The sequence below is a fragment of the Meleagris gallopavo genome, chromosome Z (assembly GCF_000146605.3).
Source record: "Meleagris gallopavo isolate NT-WF06-2002-E0010 breed Aviagen turkey brand Nicholas breeding stock chromosome Z, Turkey_5.1, whole genome shotgun sequence".
Lineage (NCBI taxonomy): Eukaryota > Metazoa > Chordata > Aves > Galliformes > Phasianidae > Meleagris > Meleagris gallopavo.
This window is the reverse complement of record NC_015041.2, coordinates 29,683,897-29,704,028: the sequence shown is the minus strand read 5'-3', so window position 1 is coordinate 29,704,028 and position 20,132 is coordinate 29,683,897. Positions and strand designations below refer to the sequence as shown.

The 20,132-nt window shown below is 37.4% G+C and overlaps 1 protein-coding gene across 1 annotated transcript in view; it reads left to right on the top strand.

Annotated features, from left to right (window-relative positions):
- The window catches only part of BNC2 (basonuclin 2), a 226,419-nt gene that overhangs the window by 185,287 nt on the left and 21,000 nt on the right, over positions 1-20,132 (top strand). The window contains exon 4 of the mRNA XM_031557308.1: positions 15,726-17,692. Within this exon, the coding sequence (XP_031413168.1) occupies positions 15,726-17,692 (1,967 nt within the window). The remainder of the gene's footprint in view (positions 1-15,725; positions 17,693-20,132) is intronic.

Here is a 20,132-nt window from a genome sequence, read left to right as displayed (position 1 = left end):
GGGGGGGTGTATGTGTGTGTACATGTTTGCAATTATTTCAAACTCTGAAATTGTCATCTGGGATTATTACTCTCTGATAGGAAACCTGACCCAACTGACATGCTTTGCAGTACATGCCCATATTCCTCAAGCACTGGCTAACACATGGTCTTCTTGAAGTGAATTTGAAATTCCACTGCAAGGCTCAAGAGAAACTATTGTGGTTTATAGAATCATCAGTAACTTCAGATGAAAACAAGTCTTTATGGAAATCAATCTTCCTTAGAGAGCTATGTACAGTACAAAGTGCTTAAAAATACTAAGTGAATGTGCTTTTACTGCTCTGGCATGGCCCCAGTCAGTACTTGTTTATGGATGGTTATGCTATAGAAGGGTGCGCTGTAGCCTTAGCTCTCATTGCTCACATTGGAAAACAAAGAAAGAGGTGGGTGAGCAGTGAGGCCAGTGACAGAAAGACTAGTCTATTGCTTTATCCTCTCTCGTAATTCCTACATGTAGTTTATACCACTTCTTTCCAAACTTTACCTGACCTGCTGTTCTGACAATACAGCTTCATTCTTTCTCTCCTTGTATTTTTTCCCCTCCTCAGACTTCACTTAAGGAGGAAGCCTGGCACTGACCTAAGAATACTAGTCTTCTCTAAAAGGTGGTGTAGTAATGCAGTAATTAGTGCAGTGCCTACGTTGCCTTCTTTGTGGGAGCGTAAATTCAGTGTCTTTTTTACCTTGAGATCATTGGGAAGGCAGGCATAAGACAATACTGCACATTCTGATCTACAGCTGCTGCTGTTTGCTGTGTCCTTGCTGCTACGTTTGTATCACAATATAACTGTTTAAACATGCTCACACTGCTGTGATGTTCCTATGGCGAATCATGCATAGTAATTTGATTTGATTAATGGATTTTAGAAGGTGTGGTCCCTTCCGTCAAGCTCATGTGGATTGAGACCACCATGTTATAGGTAACCTTGCCTGTTTAGCTCCACCAAATTGAATTAATTACTCTGCAGTTCACTTTTAAGAAGAAAAAAAAAAACCGTAAAAAATAATTCCATGAGTTGATCACATAACAACACTAATGTTGCCCTTCTAAAGACTTGGCAGCAGACTTTTCTTGCAAAGAAAACTGAAAGACATAAAAGAATGTTTTGAATAATTTAAAAACAGTAACTCCGTTTATGCTTACAAATGGTAACTCCATTGACTGTGAATATTACAGATCCCTCTACAGGTTTGACCTTACTGTTCTGTGTGAGCAAAGTTGACACTGGCTTGCAGGCTTCAGTTCCCATTTGCCTTTTTCAAGACTGCAGGAATATGGCCTTCTATCCATATGAGATCATCCGTGTTACTATCACGTTTGTTCCAGGCTCAGTTGGTCTGTCTGTGAATAGTGAAACAGAGAGTCTGACTTCCTTCACAAAACTGTTCAAACAGTTTCATGTCAGACGTTACCAGCACTGAGACTCTGATTGCTGAGATATACTTGGTCATTTCTTTAGTACACCATGATACTTTTCCTCTACTCTATAGTGCAGTTCATAGTGCATCTGGCCCTATATGAGCATTTTTGTTTGAATGCGGGCTGCTGTCCAGGCTGTTCCTTGTTTTGCTTTGAAATAGACTTTTATGATTAATTTAGGATCTGAATCGTAATCTATTAAATTTCTGGGGTTTAGAAATGTATATTCAGGATTGTGTTTCCTTGTAAGATATATATATACCTATATTTGGGTAAAAGAAAAAAAAAAAAAGAATTGTTCATTTATTTTAATAATGTATTTTAGCTTCTCAGTGGAGTGCCGTAAATAAATTGAGTAAAAAATATTTGCATTGTAACTGTGGCCTGAGGAGTTTCATACACATCCGTAACTTTGTCAGTCTTTTGCTTTTGATATACAAAATCAAAACCAAGAGGCTTGTAATCCTCTGTATATTGATTTTTTATTATTAAAAAGTAAAAGTTGAAAGGCAACTCTAAACCTGCTTTATCACCCACACTTGAACCAACTTTGGATGCCATTACTAAGAGCTGGGAATTTGCCAAAGACGTTAAAAGTTACTTTTTGCTTACACTTTGCCAAGCTATTCTTACGGCTCTCTTTTTTTATGAAAAAAATTCATTTTATTTGCTTCTCAACAAATAGTTGTATTCAGGGGAGCCTCTTCAGTATTAAATCATCTGTTCTCTGGGGTAATGAGGGTGGCTTGTAAAGTTATCCAAAGAAACCTGTAAGTATGAGCACTGCTATTTCCCTCAAAGTTTTCTGTGTTACAGATTTCAACTAAAGACACTTCACCAGTGTCCGTCTGAGGAAGTGGGATTAGTATTTTTGAGTACTATTTCACATGGGAAGTTCTGAATATAATAAACATGAATGAAACAATCATAATGTAGTATGATAAAGGTTGCTCTCTAATAGATTGAACTAGAAAAGACATTCATTGACAGAACAGCTTATTTATCTGCATACTATAGAATTGACATATTTCCACTGTCTTCCACTGAAAAGAACAAGTGTGAATTTTGTTGCGGTTCTCTTTCAAAGTTTGTCTTTTCATTTCTTTCATAGTTCAATTTCTATTAAATCTTATCACAGAAAAGAGTTGTTTGAATATTCATAAAGTCAGGTCCGCTTTATAGTAAGCTGTTTTTTCAAGGATACAGATCTTCAGGGCTTCACCAAATTCAAAATCTACAGAGCATTTTTTCCTAGTAACATGTCCGTTACCAATCTAAAGACAATCGTCTGACGCATAGAAGGGCTGTGATTTGCCCAGAATACACAGAAAGTGCCTGATGGATCAAGGAATAAAGCTTCAATTTCCTCAGGTAGTGCCATAGTCACTAGTTTGCCTACTTCCATCTCTTTATCTCTAAGATTTCAATATGAAAAGACATTAAATATGAAAAAAAAAAAGATTGCTTTTCTTTTCAGTTGGCAAATGTTTGTAGTTTATGAGATGTATTTTCAATATTTTTTGTCCAATTTTAAACTCTGTGAACAGGTATAATTTGACTCCTCAGTTTGAGTTTTCAAGCATTTAGGTAATTTTGCACCTGTAGTTCAAACAGTAGCTTTAAAGCTGCAAACCAAAAATAATGAAGATTTTTTGCACATCAATTATGTTCACTTAAACGCATATGTCTGTCAAACCATACCAGGCAATTCGGCTGGAAGAATGAGAGGGGTGACACAGGCTTCAGCATGGCTTGACTTTGAAGAATTTACTCAAGCAGAACTTCCATTATGTTTGAAGGAAAAGATTTCTGCCGAAACAGAGTCAGGCCAATGAATGGCTCTTGTTAATCTCCAACATTTAGTATTTACTCACTTATTCTTCTGTCCAGTCCGTACTGTGTATACGTAGCATATCGTCCAATGTCCTCCTCAAGGTTAATTGCTCATGAAAAGTTTATTTGTCCTCTACTGTTGTAGACTTGAGAATCAGGTAAAACTCCATAATGTGTGGAATTCTCTACCAATGATGATAATTGATAAAGAAAAATAACGTCTTTAGTATAATCCTAAATGTTCAAGTTCCTCTTCAGAATTTCCTCTTGTAAGTAAAACTGACTGAGCTGTCTTGTTAACACAATGTACATCTACAATTTTTTAGTTCTTTCTTGCTTATCTCAACCTTTACCACATGCTGATCTATGTCCATGCAAAGTATCATTTAGCTTTTTGAATCAAGTCCAGATCAAAGGTACATACTTCCACTTGAATGTAAAAGATCTCCAACAAAGATGAATAATACCTATGTAAATAATACTTCTTAATGAACTAAGTTCTCTGCAAGTAACTCAGTGTCTCTAGAGATTGTTTAAAGAAAGCTGATAAAACCCAAAGTGTGCAGTTCAATCAGTTAAATCAGCCTCACAGTTTGTCCCAAAAACAGCCATTGCCTTTAGGAAATACAGATAGAGGTTAATGTTGTATCAGGGCACACTTTTGCCTGCACAGAAGCCAGGTATTAGTCCTTTATTTGGTGGGCAATTCCAAATCGTCTGTTACAAGTCGATAATAGCATGTCTCTCTTATGCAGGCTTTCTGTGCTACTAGCCAAGGTCAGAGGCCAAAAATGTCCCAAATCAAAGAGAAATATTCATGATTTAGAAATACTTTTTTTTTCCCAAACAGTACTGTACACAACAATAACAGTATTCTGTGTCTTTAAGTATTTTAAACCATCTGTTGCCTAGCACTTTACCATCAGCCACATTGAGTTTCCTTTTCCTTCAACTTAGAGAGAAAATAACATACTTGGAGGGAGGGTGGAGGATCAGCACTTCCATTTATTTATGCAGTGGATACCCTGCTGAAAGTTGCATTGACTGAACACAGGACAGACACAAAGATCAATCTTAGTGGGACCAAAACCCTTGAGGTAGTGCTTACTCAAAATCGATCAGTCTTTTTAGTTATCTGTGGCAGTGATGGCTGTTACATTTTCTTACCGTTTCAATACAACCTTTTCTTCCAGCCTATACTAAGAGCATGGCCAGAGGTGCTGTCCTCATCTATGTTCCATATAAAAACCACTGTTATTTTAAGTAATGTTGGTAATTCTATTGTACCTCAGTGTGCCTATTCGTTCTGGATATTACACTATCACAATACAGCAAAATAAACGTACATTTTACTATGATTGAGAGGTTTTCAGTGTTAGAATAACCTACTGAATTTCACAAAATAATCACAAATTGGAGAATACTGACATTTCTTTTTCTTGCACAGCCGCTTAAGCAGGTTCATATTGTTTCCTTTTGGGAATCATAATTCTGTTCCAGTTTGCATCTTCTCCTCCTGGCATTTAATCAGAAGCTCATATTGAACATATTTTAGGATGTTTATAAAATGACAAGATTTGCTAAATTAGAAGGTATGTAAAATATAAGACATAATCAAATACATATTAAATATGTGAATGCAAAATTATATTACATTAAGCGTATATCATTCTTGAATGTATGCATAATAAAGTACATCCTCAAGGCTGTTAAAATGCATTACAATGTAAACTTATTGCAGGATGCAGGGATGACGTGCCCATTGTTCTATACCGTTTTTCTGCAAGCTGTGTGGCAGACAGTTTTGTCTGTGTAACCGAAAGAGCATCTCACTTCACGAATCATCCGTTTGTCTGGAAGGCAGAGAAATACCCTTGTTCTAGGAGTTAAATGTCTGACCTGTGGGAGATGGTTCAATTTCTGCTCAAGTTATTGGTGAGAGGAAGTTTACGTGCTGTGACTGCACCAAGCTTGAAGACAAGAAATCTGAAGTTCAAGTCACAATCAGAATCACACTCATTATTATATTTATGCAATTAATGTGATTTCTGGCAATCCAAAACTAGAATAAAAGGCCTGCACTGGAACTTCATTGTCTGTTACACTGTTTGCACAGGACTGTGGTTCCTGTGGCTGTTCAGCAATTATTTTGCCAAGACTTCTTGTAGGAAGAAGCATTAAGTAAAAGCCAGATTTTTTTTACCGTATAATTTCTGTTCTTATATACCGCACTGAGGTCTAGAAGATTTTTGCTTCTGAACATTGGCTGTATTTGTTCTTTGTGTTGAAGTCATCAAGATGTTGTTGGTGAAATAAGTAATCAAGGTCAACAAGAAGTCAACAAGAAGTCAACTTCCTTTTTCAAAGCAGAGCAAACCTCGTTTTGGAGTTCTTGTCTTAGCTTTAACTTGAAAATGAAAGATGTCGGGAAGCTGGTATTTGCCATTTTTTCCTTCCTCTCCTAAGGTGGAAATACCTCAATGCATGGAGGGTGAATTGAACTTGGAATTTTTCTTAACTCTCTCTCTCTATTGAATCTAATTACACCAAGGAGGTGACCCAGCGCACAGGCACTGTAGAAAAGAGAAGACAATGTGCTAATTTATTTTTATTTTATTTTTAAAATCAATACATTGATGGAGGTGCTGGCTGCCAGATTCTGCCCTGGCTTCTGCTCCGAGCAGTCCTCTTGGAGTCACTAGAATTGGTCAGGGCAGACATGATCCAAATTATTAATCCTCTTTGATACTGCTCTGAATTTCATCGATTCTGGTTTTATGGGCTCTGCTGCTATTCCAACTTCAGTTTGTATTTTTCTGCTAAAAAAAAACACCTTTGTGGATGTGGTCAGAAACAATGGAAATTGTGGTATTTGGCACAGCAGTGAATGTGAGTTTGTTTGGAAAATATCATTGCCTCATCTATCAACTGTTAAATTAGCAGAAGAGTTCTCAGGAGGTGATCATGGAATTACTAGTAGTGTAGCTTTCTGTATTTCTCTGTTTTACTGCCCTTAGGCTTACCACTTCAGAGCCTTCTACCACCACACTGTGTCCCATGCACTTCTAAATATATCACCAAAAACATTAAACATGTGTATACTAATTGTGATCAGGCTAAAATTCAAGTGCTGTGCTTCTGGGACATTTTTTTTTTATCAGAAGCTGTATTTTAAGTGATGACACACGGTAATTTGTTCATTCTTCTGTCAATGTAATTTACAAGGCAACGACAGATAAACATAGCTATACAAGATTCATTTACAGTGACACAATGGCAGATACACAGAGCAGAACCCTGCCTATGAGATAAAGTGGACTGAGTGACTTATGCAGTAATTAGGGGATAATTGTCATTAACCTCGCAAACAGTAGTTTACCCATATTGTTTAAAAGGCTCCAGGATGCATAATGACAAGGTAATCTGTCAAAGCGCTAGGGGGAAATATTAATAAGATTTGTGCAAGCCTGGATAGAAAATATGCAGAAAGCGGCCACATTAAGCTAATTGGTGGATGAATATACACTTGTAAAAGTGCTTCTAATGGCACGTTTGCTGCTCTCCAAATGACTACTGTTAATGTGGAGAAGTGGGCTGCCTAGAAAGTCAGGACTGCTGGGACAAGAGGGTATTAAGACATGCAGGCACAGTTATTATTACTTCGTACACTGTAATATAATTCTCCCACTTTCTTTTGCATTTCAGGGCATGTAAGATGTGCACTTCATGTATCACAGCATTTTATATGTTTCAGTGACCTCTGCCTTTTTTTGTATCAGCCCTGCTCTTCCTCCCTTCTGCATCAGATAGTCACCTATGTTACATGTGTTTTTCTTGGTGGAAATTTTTAGGTAAACAATGGAAGAAAAAAAAAAAAGGCCTCATTAAGATTGTGTCATATATATTGCAAGTAATAATGCATAATCCCCTAATGAATACTAATTGTGGAAATCAATCTCCTGGTTCTGCTGCCATTCAAATACCCAGCATATAGTATGCAGATGAATCCCTTTATTAAGGCACAACTTGGTGTTCAATCAGAAAACCAAGCTTGCAATTAAATCCAACTATTGGCAATTTTACTCCAGTGATAAAACACTGGAAAACTTCTTAATTCATTGGAATGACACTGGTTAGGCAGATCTCTTACTGATTTCTTCAGAACTTCTACTTACAAATCAAGTAAGAATAACATTTTGTTGCTTGAATTTTCCAGTTAGGGTTATGGCTTTAGTGAACTGAGATTTAAAGTGAGAAAAGGTCTGTCAGATAATCTTATTTGACTTGACTAATAGATATCTTTCTCTGCTTTTGGTACAGTTGCATGGAACAGCTGCAGAGATGTAAGACATGATGAATTGTTTGTATTATCACATTGTGATAATTGGAGAAGGTCTTGGCTGAAGAAAACTTGGATGTCTCTTGTGACCATGTATATAGCAAGTAAAATAATTCATTGTTGCTCTTTGTGAGTGCTTCTTTTTTTCCCATAAAACTTACATCATTCTTTCAGTGTGGTGAAACTGAGGCACAGAAGAGAGATTTAAGTAGCCTGCTAAATCCGCAAGTTTTCTTATATAGCTTACCAAAATGTGCAACTATATATGCAAAAATTCAAGAAGGTGCAAACGTAGATCATTCATGGCTGTGGTTGAGTGCAAGGTGGTTATTTCCTATCCACCTGGCTTGCCGAAATTACACCTGGAATTATTTCAGTGTTTTGATCCTTTCCTGTCCCTGTGTGTCTGTACCCTGAAGAGTCCCCACAACAGCTCATACACTCTAAAATGTTTTACTTCATGCACAGCGCACTTGGTGATCTATCTCATTGCCTCTTGAAGCCACGTCTACCTAGAAGCAAGCACCCTCACTCACCACAAGCTGGTGGCAAGGCTGCTTCAGAGGCATTGAAAGGATTTTTCAGAAAATGTTCCTCTAGATTTGAGGTTCAGCATTCTAAATTTCAAAGCTGTTTAAGGGATTTGAATGCTTGATTTCTATGAAATATTGATATTCTACCACGAATGTGAGAAAATTTGCCTCACCTTGGGTGTACATTAGAAAATGTTTTCTTTTACAGATACCATAAAGCATCTGGTCAGTTTACATTCATTTCCTTGGGTATAGAAATCTTTGAGAAACTGAACCATAGCAGATGGTAAAAGGAGTGAATACTTGCCTTTGAAAGTCTGTGACATTTGTCGTAGGCAAGGGACAAAATTCTTGGGAATTGGCACTGGTAATTCAAAACAAATGAAAGATAATGGGTTAATGACTAGTGCTGAAAGATGACTTTGGATCTTCTTAAGACTGCCAAAGCAATGTTTCTGTATGCTAACAGAAGCTCCACTGTTATCAGTAAGTGACAGATCTTTAATAGATGGCAGTTGTATATCTTTTTCCGTCCCACCAGCAGGACAGCTGTAAATCAAATTTCACCGACATCATATGAGCTATACCATTGTGAAATTTCAAAAAGCAAGAGAATTGAGTTCTGATAGTGCTTAGATTGTTCTCTGAGTGTGGACAGAGGTTTCCTGTGAAAAAACTTGTTAGGCACCCAGTTGCAAAGATGCTTGATGCAGTTTCCATGATTAAATGAAGCTGAAACTGCTGTGATTAAATATGTTGTAACCCCACAGTGATCTATCATAGTTTTAAAAATAAAAATGCTGTACACATTTTTATCCAGAAAAAAAAGTGATCATCTTGTGAATTATGCATTCTTATCTGGTCCATAATCAAGAGCATTTCTTAACAAAGTGAATATTTTATCAAAAGTCAAACAATATGTTTTAAAAATCAGAAGCATTTAAAACTAATGCCCTTGCATCCTAGTAGTTTTACTGGAGTCAAAGAGGTGCATATACTTTTAGGAGGAGCAAGAAAGAGTTCAAAAGAATGATTCCTTTTGTGAAAAAAGTAAGAGGCTTTTTTCCTGACCCCCAATTTACATGGGTACTTTCTTGTTGGTATTTGACAGAGTAGCGTCGTCACTCAGAGCAATGCTCTGAATTCCTCTGTTGTCAAGTTTGGGGTTTTTTTTGGTTATGTTTTCTTTTCTAAGTTTGGTGAACCTAAAGAATGAAAAGGGATCGTAAGAAATAAGGAATTTTAGTCTCTGAAGGGTGCAGTGTGTTGGGGATCCAGTCTTTTGATACCACTCCCTATAAGCCAGTCCAGAACCAGAGGTCTAGCAGGTTGCTTGTGCAGGGAGCTGTGCTCCTGGCATGTGTCTTGAGGATGAGATATAAAACAGAGGACCTGCATACTTTTGGTCAGTAAAGACCCGGTAGGCCATTTAGCAAGAGCGTGGGTGGTTAACGGCGGTGTCCTGGCTAGGTTTCAGCTGCGGTTATTGCATTCCACCTCCTTACGTTCCATCTGCAGTTTCAGCAGGACATGGTGTTCCTCACTTTCACTCTGAAAGTGTTGAGCAGCGCTCCTGTGCATCGTTACACAGCCGCTGTGCTCCACCATGGTGGTATGTCCCTATATATATTCAAACAGATTTGGCTCAATGTAGTTTTTCAGGGCTAAGTTAATTCAAAATTACTTTCCAGCATGGCCAGTGGAATTATTCTGGATTTGAAGTACAATTACTCTAGATTTAAAGTGCAGCCAGATTTCAACCCAGTGTCTACAGTATCAATTAGTAAAAATTTGCAAAGGTCTTTGATCAAAATGCAAAGGTTTTTGATGCTACATGCATAAGAAGACATGAAGCATAAAACCCAGAGTTAAGCACTGTTAATATCTGTCAGCACAGATAAGTAAAAGCACACGTGTAATTATGAGTAAATAATATCTCCTTCATGTTAGTTTTCACTTGTACGCACAATGCTGGCGTCATTTTTACTTGATACTTCAGGAAAAGAGTGACTTTTCTCCATCTGCTGCAGCTGGCATTCTCATGCACGGCCTGTATTTTTGGGAGAAAGAAAACAACTCCAGTAGGTGAGGGAAAGGGGTATCTGAAGGGAAGAATATCTATCGCTTTTGATTTTTCTAGCACAGTGGAGGCTGCAGTGAAGCCAAAAGATAAAGATTTCCATTATTGACTGAGAACTCGGTAGAGCTGCACTGTGCTCATTCCTGCTGCAGCAGAATAACTCAAGGAGAGGACTGCTGACACTTAAACATGAGTTTGTTCATATGGTTTCAGTTGGAGCAGGGGGGCTGGTGGGAGGTGGACGAGTAGTGACAGATGAGGGGAAAAAAATTTAACAATGGTTCATTGCAGGCTGGTGTGTTAAATTTTATATCAGTTGCACATGTATAATCACAGCGAGCAAGTATGCACACTTTTTTTGTGTGCTTACAGGAGCAAAGGTGGGCTAGGTTCAGCATGGAAAAAACACCTATCAGGAAAATGAGTATGTGAACAGTCATATGGAGAGCCAAATACAGGGCTTACTTCTGCTGCATTGAAGTCAGAGGGTTGGCCAGAACAAACCAGCATGGTTGCACATTTCCACTCCCATCCCTACAGATGTAAGCGGGTGTGCTGCTACACAGCTTTGGTTGCTTTTGCCCCAGGAGCAGTAGGACTACCCATAGCGTAACAGCTTGAAATTTAATTGGGAAGCAAAGAGATGCTCCTGGGAAATTCAGCCAAACAAAAACAACAAACCCTAAATCATGGAAATTATGTAGGCTTTTCTTTATTAGAAACAAATGTTGATTTTTTTCTTCTGTCTACACCCTAATTAAAACCATCCTTTGCAATTATGGTATGACCAAATGAATGTCTTTCAGTCTGCTTTTCAATTGTTACAGCTGCATTCAAAATGTTTTTTAGAAATCAAGCTAGAAAATTTATAGCTCTTTAAGAAGGGCTCATAGAAGAAAGTGATATTTTAAACACCAACCTTGCTTTTTTAATTAATCAAATACATATCCAAGTAATATTTTGCAAGGCGGATACTTAACTGATATGCATAAAAACAAACAGTTTATGGTGCATATGCAAAAATTTTAAAATACAAAAGCTGGCACTGTGTTTTTCTTTATAACTTTGAGCACAAAAGCCTTACTTAAGAAGCAATTGTAGAGTTTTTTAACCTTCCAAGTAATCTCAACTCTTCTGTAATTCTTACTATGAATTCAGCCAGCAGCATATATACACTTTATTTTACCTATGCCAAAAAGTTAATTAGTAAGATAAAAATAGAACTGCAAAAAGTCTGTGATGTGTATGTATATGTACATATATATGTGTGCCTGTGTATAAATTTAGTTAAACACAGTACAGGCATGCAGGGGTTGATGCAGCTTCTTACACAAAGTGAGAGTTTAAAAAACTGATTTTGTAACCAAAGTTCAAGGCTTACAACATATGTTTATGGTGTATGTTTCTGTAGACCATCCTTATTTTCTAAGTAAGCAGTTTTTAAATTGTGAGGTTTTCAAGATGAATTGAAAGCTTAACATTTGTAAAACCTAAAGGCCCTTGGAAATGAAGAATTTTCTTCATAATCCTCATCAATTAAACTCTTACTAATTAGAGTGAATTTTGTGCTCATCTTCTGCTTTAGCATGTTTGTATCATCCAAGATAATCATCTTGAGGCCCATCACTTGTTCTGTCTGACGTAGAAGTTTAAGACAAGATGTACCCTAACATATCTGTTTGTAACATGTGCAGCAAAAAATGAGGCAGCTTCAGGATATTTAACTATGCCTTTGCTGCCTAGATTTAGTGCAGTTTCTGTGTATATGAATTTTTATCTATAAAAATAATACACCTATATGTGTTGGAAGAGGAAGAGTCAAGTGTGGGCTTAGATTAAGGAAAACATCCAAGGTTATGTTTTGCATCCTTGGAGGTTAGATTTTATATGATTTAAGGATTAAAAATTTTTCTGTGTTTGAAACTGAGAGAGAGCTAGCCACGCATGTAAAATACAATTAAAAAAACAAGGCTGTATGGGTGAAGAAGGAAGAAATCAGGCTTACTTGTCTACTGCCTGGTGTAAAGCTGTATGCACACAGTGGTATCTCTCCATTCACTGACTTCGCTGTACACATTGTCACAGGAGGCTTGGCTTAATCAGTTGTGAGCTGAAAAAAGTAATATAAATTGGAACCTTTTGTCGTGGAATATTTAAATGTGGATATGATTTAATGGCTTTGGGGAAAAAATTTAGCATGAGAGATTGTAAGAAACAAGAAATCGATTATATGTAAGAAAGGACTTGAACTTCTAATCAAGTATTACCATATACAGAGAGATCCCTAGCTAGTTATAGCTTAATTCAAAGTGGATAATAGTTAGATTTTTTGTTAATTTTAAGTTTTATCAAAAAATGACATTCCTATTCATTCTTTATCTAGGTTTGCATAGAACATACTTAAAATGTTTTATGGAAAACCATCACTATGTAAATATTGAAGCATATGCCATACAGTATCCATAGGTAGTATGTTTTCTAAGAAGCATGTGCATCTCTGCAATATCTTTTTACTTTGGCTAGGGAAATAAAAATGATTGCTGTGAATTAACCAGGTATAGCTTGATGCAACCGGTATAAGTAAGCAGAGAATATTTAAGGCCAGCTTTCTGAGACCTTGCTGTTTATGTGACAGTGAAGATAACCCCCTCGATAATCAAATACTTGACAGCCAAATTTTGTGATCAGTGGCACTTAGCAACAGCTGAAAGTCTGTCCTTCTTCTCTGCAAACCCAAAATGTTCTGTCATTGACTAAATGGGATGGAAGAGGGTGGCATCTCATGGACAGGTAGGTCATGTAGCCAACTGCCAGCATCTCTGACTTCTGCTGTGGAATACTTCCCCGAAAGCGTTCACAGAGCCCCTGTGTTTGGGCATTGCCTCCCTGCTCAGTGCACACAGAAAGCTAGATCTACAGCCATCAGATGGGAGATTGTGTGAAGTAACCTTCCACTGATGTGTGTGGCAGTTACAGGTCTGTTACAGGACTTGTACCTACTATTTCCATGAGTTATTCTCATACGGGCTGTATCTAATTTTTATGTACTTAAATATCTGTTTTTATAAAACATCCATCTGCTACATAAGCCTGTGAGTGATTTACAAATTAAAGCAAAAACAAAACAAATTACTACCAGTAGTACATTACAAAGCAGCCTGCAGCTGGCTGCAGTCAGAGGTTCTAATTCAATACATGCAAGCAGTGTAAATTAGACAATGTTCTTTCCATCTTTGAGTTACAGTTAGAAGCAATAAATACTTGTGGCTTCAGATTGGGAATGTGTGTGCATAAATTGTTTCACAGGTGACTGTTTTTTGAGTTTCATGTAAGAATCGCTCAAAAGCAGAACCAGTATGGCCAGCTGGAAGTAGCAGGAGAAGTTAATGCAAGGAAATTTAGGTGGCATTCATGGGGAGAGTAATCAAAGCAAGTTGGGAAAAGTGGGCAAAATATAATCTTAGAGCTTTCAAAAGTAAACCTGTTCTTTGTGTTGTTTCTTTTTCTGTTGGGTGTTTGTGGGGTATTATTCTTGTTGGTTTTGTGTTCCGGATGATTTTTACTAGATAGCAGACTGCCTCTAAAATGCTCCTCCATCTGACTGGTAGAGCAGGGGGAGCATAACAGTTACGGATGTCCACAGTGCCCAAAGGTATTTAAAGGTGTGACCACTTCCTGACTAATACTTCAGACCAGGACCAGCATCTGCATGATGGCATTTCTTTCATTTCTGTGTAAATGCATGCTGGATAATTTCTGCTTAGAGATTGGTTCTGGTGCTCTACATCTCCATCAATGCAGTGAGACTTGAGACTTCTTCTAAGGATATTCTGTAATTATTTACCGTTGACAGTTTCATAGTCTTGTACTGTTTCATCGTGAGCTATTGTGCGTGGAACCTTTCAAAACATTCTGCATTGGCATGCAAGGTTCTGAAGCATAGATGGCATCAACCTTCACCATCAACTCTGGATTTAGGAAGGTGACACGCATCAGAGCTGAAATAATAATAATAATAATAATAAAATAGATATAATCAATTAAATACATTTGGGGCAAATGGCATTTTCTTGTGCTCTAGAAGGAAGCTTCTGGGGAGGGGAGGAAAGAACCAATACTCTGAAAACTGAAAATAAACAAATAAATAAATAAAGATCGCAAAAACTGAAAGACATTTGCTGGCTTCATAATCAAATAAGAACTGGTGGTTTTTGCAGTAATGTGCAGACCAGAATGTTTGAATGTGTTCTGAAGCTGAGAGTCAAGATTTAAAAAGATCAGAGACAGTACAGAGAGGTATCTTTGCAAGGATTTCAAACTGTTTAATGCATGAGGAAGCACTGGAATAGTTCTGATTTGATGGCATGCAACAGTGCTTGTTGGTTATAGTTACCGTGCTGATGTTATGTCCAGAACTTGCCCAAAAGGAAAGATGCCAATAAAATGATGTATTCATTATATAAGTATTTTAATATCTTTTTATCAATACATGGTGGAGTGGATTGCCTGACATTACATTGCAGAATTTTTAAGTCTTACCTTCAGGCAAATCTCATGCTTACTAGCAAAAATGAAAGTGTGAAATGCTTTTTAATGTATATTTAACAACAGATAGTCTAGTGATTACTGATGTGTATTCTCTCTGGATTTTTCCCTTGGTATCAGAAGGCAGTGTTAAGAGACAACATTTTTACACATTTATACTATCTGTGGCCATCAGATGCTTACTTTTTACATATTTTTAACTGTCATTTATAGCAAAAAAAGTCATCTTTTAAGTCTAAGCCATATCAAGATTGCAAGTCTACAATCGTCAGTTATGCTTTAAACAATTTCTCTATTTCTGCCTTTTGATGTAAGTTTATGATGAATGTGTTTTTCAGTATTGCTATCACGAAAAATAAAAATTAAAAAAAAAAAAGGAGAAAGATACTAGTATTACATGCTATTTTTGAGACTGTTTGCCTTGCATCAGAATTTCTTGTGAGGTGGTCCATAAACGATTTAAGCTGTATGTTTACTTATATTTGAAAAGCAAATCTATCAAATTCATTTGCTTAGCTCTTTCTTATAGCGATAGCATTAAACATCAATTAAGGTACAATTTTCCATATTGTACAATGGAGTGAACAGCAACAAATGTATACCAAACATTTGCATAGTATATAGATTGCAGCTTTTAAAATAGCAATATCAAAGGCATTTCAGATCGCAGAGCCCCAGTGTTCTACATTTTGTTTGCTCTGATGTTATTAAACTCAATCTTTTTCTCTAACTGTGACTGTAATTATGGTATTTGCATGGCTGAAAAAGTTTGCTTTTTGGTTGAGTTTTGTTAACACTGATTGCATGTTGTTTTTCGAGCTTAGTATTTCATGTGCAGGCAACAGAGCACCTTCTATTGAATTCAATAATTATGCAGAATCAATAAGTTTTTTCTTTGTGTTTGTCTTTGTTGTTTCTTTGATATGGCCTCTAGGATGCTGCAGGCAAGGTGCTGGACCGCTGGGCCATAATGTCCAGGGAAGAAGAGATCATTACCCTTCAGCAGTTCCTGAGATTTGGAGAAACCAAATCCATTGTGGAGCTGATGGCAATTCAAGAAAAAGAAGGGCAGGCTGTGGCTGTGCCATCTTCAAAGACAGATTCAGATATAAGGACTTTTATTGAAAGCAATAATCGCACCAGGAGCCCAAGTCTCCTTGCTCACCTGGAGAATAGCAACCCTTCCAGCATTCATCATTTTGAAAACATCCCGAATAGTCTTGCATTCCTGCTACCATTCCAATACATAAATCCAGTCTCTGCTCCACTGTTGGGGCTGCCTCCAAATGGCCTCCTGCTGGAACAGCCAGCAATGAGGCTCCGTGAACCAAGCCTTACAGCTCAAAATGAATATAATGAGAGCAGTGAATCTGAAGTTTCTCCCACACCTTTCAAGAATGAGCAGACATCCAGCAGGAATGCCTTGACCAGCATCACAAATGTTGAACCCAAAACTGAGCCACCCTGTGTCTCTCCTGTTCAGACACCTACGCCTGTCAATGATTTATCGAAAACAGAACATACTAAAAGTTCATTCCGCATTCACAGAATGAGGAGAATGGGGTCTGCCTCTAGAAAAGGAAGAGTGTTTTGTAATGCATGTGGCAAAACTTTCTATGACAAAGGTACACTTAAAATCCACTACAATGCCGTTCACCTGAAAATCAAGCACCGGTGCACTATTGAGGGCTGCAACATGGTCTTCAGCTCTCTCAGAAGCCGCAATCGTCACAGTGCTAACCCTAACCCTCGCCTCCACATGCCTATGCTAAGAAATAACCGAGACAAAGATCTAATTCGTGCTACATCAGGTGCTGCCACCCCAGTCATAGCAAGTACAAAATCCAACCTAACTTTAACAAGCCCTGGGCGTCCACCAATGGGATTTACCACTCCTCCTCTAGATCCTGTACTACAGAATCCTCTTCCCAGTCAGCTGGTGTTTCCAGCTTTAAAGACTGTTCAACCCGTTCCTCCTTTTTACAGAAATTTACTTACTCCTGGAGAAATGGTGAGTCCTCCAACCTCCCTTCCTACCAGTCCAATAATACCAGCAGCGAGTGGCATGGAGCAACATCCCCCACCTCCTTCAGAGTCATCAGTACCATCAGTGCTGATGCCCACCTCAGAGCCTAATGCTGACCTTGCCCCTAAGAAGAAGCCAAGGAAGTCAAGCATGCCAGTTAAAATAGAAAAGGAAGTTATTGATACTGCCGATGAATTTGATGATGAAGATGAAGAGGTGAATGACAGCAGCACAATGGTAAATGACATTGGTCATGACAATCACTGCCATTCTCAGGAAGAAATGAGCCCAGGCTTGTCCGTGAAAGACTTTTCCAAAACTGACAGAAGCAGATGCATTTCCAGACCAGATATAAGAAGGGCAGACAGTATGACATCAGAAGACCAGGAGCACGAGAGAGACTATGAAAATGAGTCTGAGTCGTCAGAGCCCAAACTGTGTGAAGAATCCATGGAAGGTGATGACCGCCTCCATGAACCTGTTGAAAAATCTATGATGCACAGTGACAGACCAGTTGAAAACCACAATGACTCTTCTAACCAGGATGTCATTAAGGTGAAGGAAGAGTATACAGACCCTACATATGATATGTTCTACATGAGCCAATATGGACTGTACAATGGAGGAAGTGCCAGTATGGCTGCCCTTCATGAAAGTTTTGCTTCCACATTCAACTATAACAGCCCTCAGAAATTCTCCCCAGAAGGTGAAATGTGCTCAAGCCCAGACCCCAAGATCTGCTACGTGTGCAAGAAGAGTTTCAAGAGTTCCTACAGTGTGAAGCTTCACTACAGAAACGTTCATTTAAAAGAGATGCATGTCTGCACGGTGGCTGGCTGTAATGCTGCGTTCCCATCACGGAGAAGCAGAGACAGGTCAGTAAATATTAATTGATTTTCTACATTATTAAGTGTGTTGAATTATGTACGAATAGGAAGTTTAGGGTACATGAAGAAAGAGAGAGATGCACAGTAATGACAAGTGACAATCGTGTTCCCATGACATTGAGAGAGTTTCATCACTTCAGGATTTTCATTGTTGCTTGGCATTCAGAATAGTATATATTTGCCATCCTCTTAAGTGACTGGCAAGATAATAAATGTCATTATTCTTTCAGTGTACCTATGAACATGTGTTTATAAGCTGCAGTTCATTACGTTTTTTTCTCCTTGCAGCTTTTAAATCAAGAAAAGCTTCTATTAAATATATAGTAAATAATACGTAATAGAAATTGTTTTCATGCATGCACATCAAACCACAGAAGTAGAAAGGAGGGAAAAGGATGGGTGGACAGTTGGATGAATGGATGGAGAGAGAGAGTGGAAGGACTGTAATAAAAGAATGATTTCCATCCCTGTAGGATCATATAAAAGAAAACATGAAACATAAAAGAATACTTTTGCTTCTCTTCAATTTTTAAAACTAGCTGCTACATTGTAGCAAGAACAAGTAAATAGGTAGAAAATATTTTTCTCTGTAGAGGAATGTATACACCTCACTACGCACCATAGTTGTTTAGTCCACTTTCTTTTCTTCCCAACTTATGGGAATTAAGCACAGTCAGAGAGCAGAGACTAGACCTCTACATATTTTTAAGATCTTCAAGGGTATATTCAGATGACATCATGTCGTAACCATGCAGCATCAGTACTGAAACAGTTGGGCTTAAACAGAAGCAGCTGGTTCTTTAACTCTTAGGGTTTTTTTTGCTGTGTGATGCTTTTTGTTTTGTCTTGTTTTGGTCTTTTGTTTTGTTTTGTTTTGTTTTAATATACTTTTCTTTACTTTTTTATAATTCTTTTCCAATCCTGAGGAAAATGTAATATAAATGGAATTTGTCAATGTGGTACAATAACACAGTTATTTCATAGTTGTGGTTAAAAGCTCTCACATGTGATGATGATCATATGTCACATAACAGAATCTCCCTGGTTCTTGCAATGATAGTGAGACTGAGTCCTCTGTTTTCTTTTATTTGTGTTTCATATTTATTCTTTATGTCATAAAAATTCAGCAGACACAGGAATGAAATTAAACCTAGCTAAACATCTTACACAGCTCCTTTATTTTTACCACTGAAATTGATGGGATTTAAAAGTGAATGTATCATGTCATACAAAATAAAAGCAACTTACTGCTGAGGGGACTGAGATGGAGAGTTCAGTCCCCAACCGTCTCATATCTCCTGGTCCACCAAGCAGAATAGGAACAAACATCAGAAAACAAGTTCAAAACAGATAAAAAGGACCAACTAGGAAGCTTGGTTTAGAGTAGGATGAAACCAGTGAACATGAAGGATGCAAAAATAAATTAAGGCTTAGTAAAGACGTATCTGTTCTAACAGAGAGGTGACTGTGATGACACACATAAAATATCATTGAGAAATGAAAGTTTAAAGTAGGACGTAGGACACATTTTAAAAATATTTTGTGAACTATGTAGGATATACTCCTATTAAGCTCATTGAAAGTAAGCCATCAAAAGCTATGATTCAGGAACTGAGAAAGCATGCTGAATATTTAAACATAAATTTAGTATTTGCTTATTGTTTTGAGTTGCATAAGATGCAAAGCCATATTTCTATCATTCCACCAGTAACATCCAGAATATTTTTCATTTATTTGTTGCACTCAGAACAACAAAAATTCCTACGCATAATACAACTTAAATTGCAAAGATGAAGAATGGTCATGGACTTCAAAAATATGAAGAAATGGTACAGTTTGTGTGCCCATTCTGGCCGGATTTTTTATCCACATACATTACCACTCCCGATCTGCAAATTTTTCTGGAACTACCCTGAAAGAATCAAGTAAAACTGTCGTAGTTCTTGTTAATTCGTTTACAGATTTGACAGAGAAATATCTATATTCTTTTTGCAAACTGCTTAATCACCCTAAAGTCTTTTCCATGCAATTTTTTTTCTTATATTCCTTTTAAATATATGCTTTTATTTTAGAGACAGGCATAAGTTTGCAGTTTCTAGCTCTTCAAATCATGGACAGCACCTCAAAGATAACTGGATAACTAAATTAAAGGTATTACAAAGTGAGAACTTCTTCCAGTGATTTAAATCAATTTCACTTAAAAGCTCAGAGGCATTTTGCTATTAATTGCTGCAGGAGAAATAAGAAATACCTAAAGCACACAGTAAGCACTTCTCAATAAAAATTCTCATGTATTACTGTTTCATTCTTTCAGACACATTATAAAAAGTCTGTATGATTTGCCTGTGTTATCACTCACATAATCAAGTGACCCTTAACAAGCTAAAGAAGCCTAGAAATACTTTGCTTTGCAAATTAATTTTTTTTT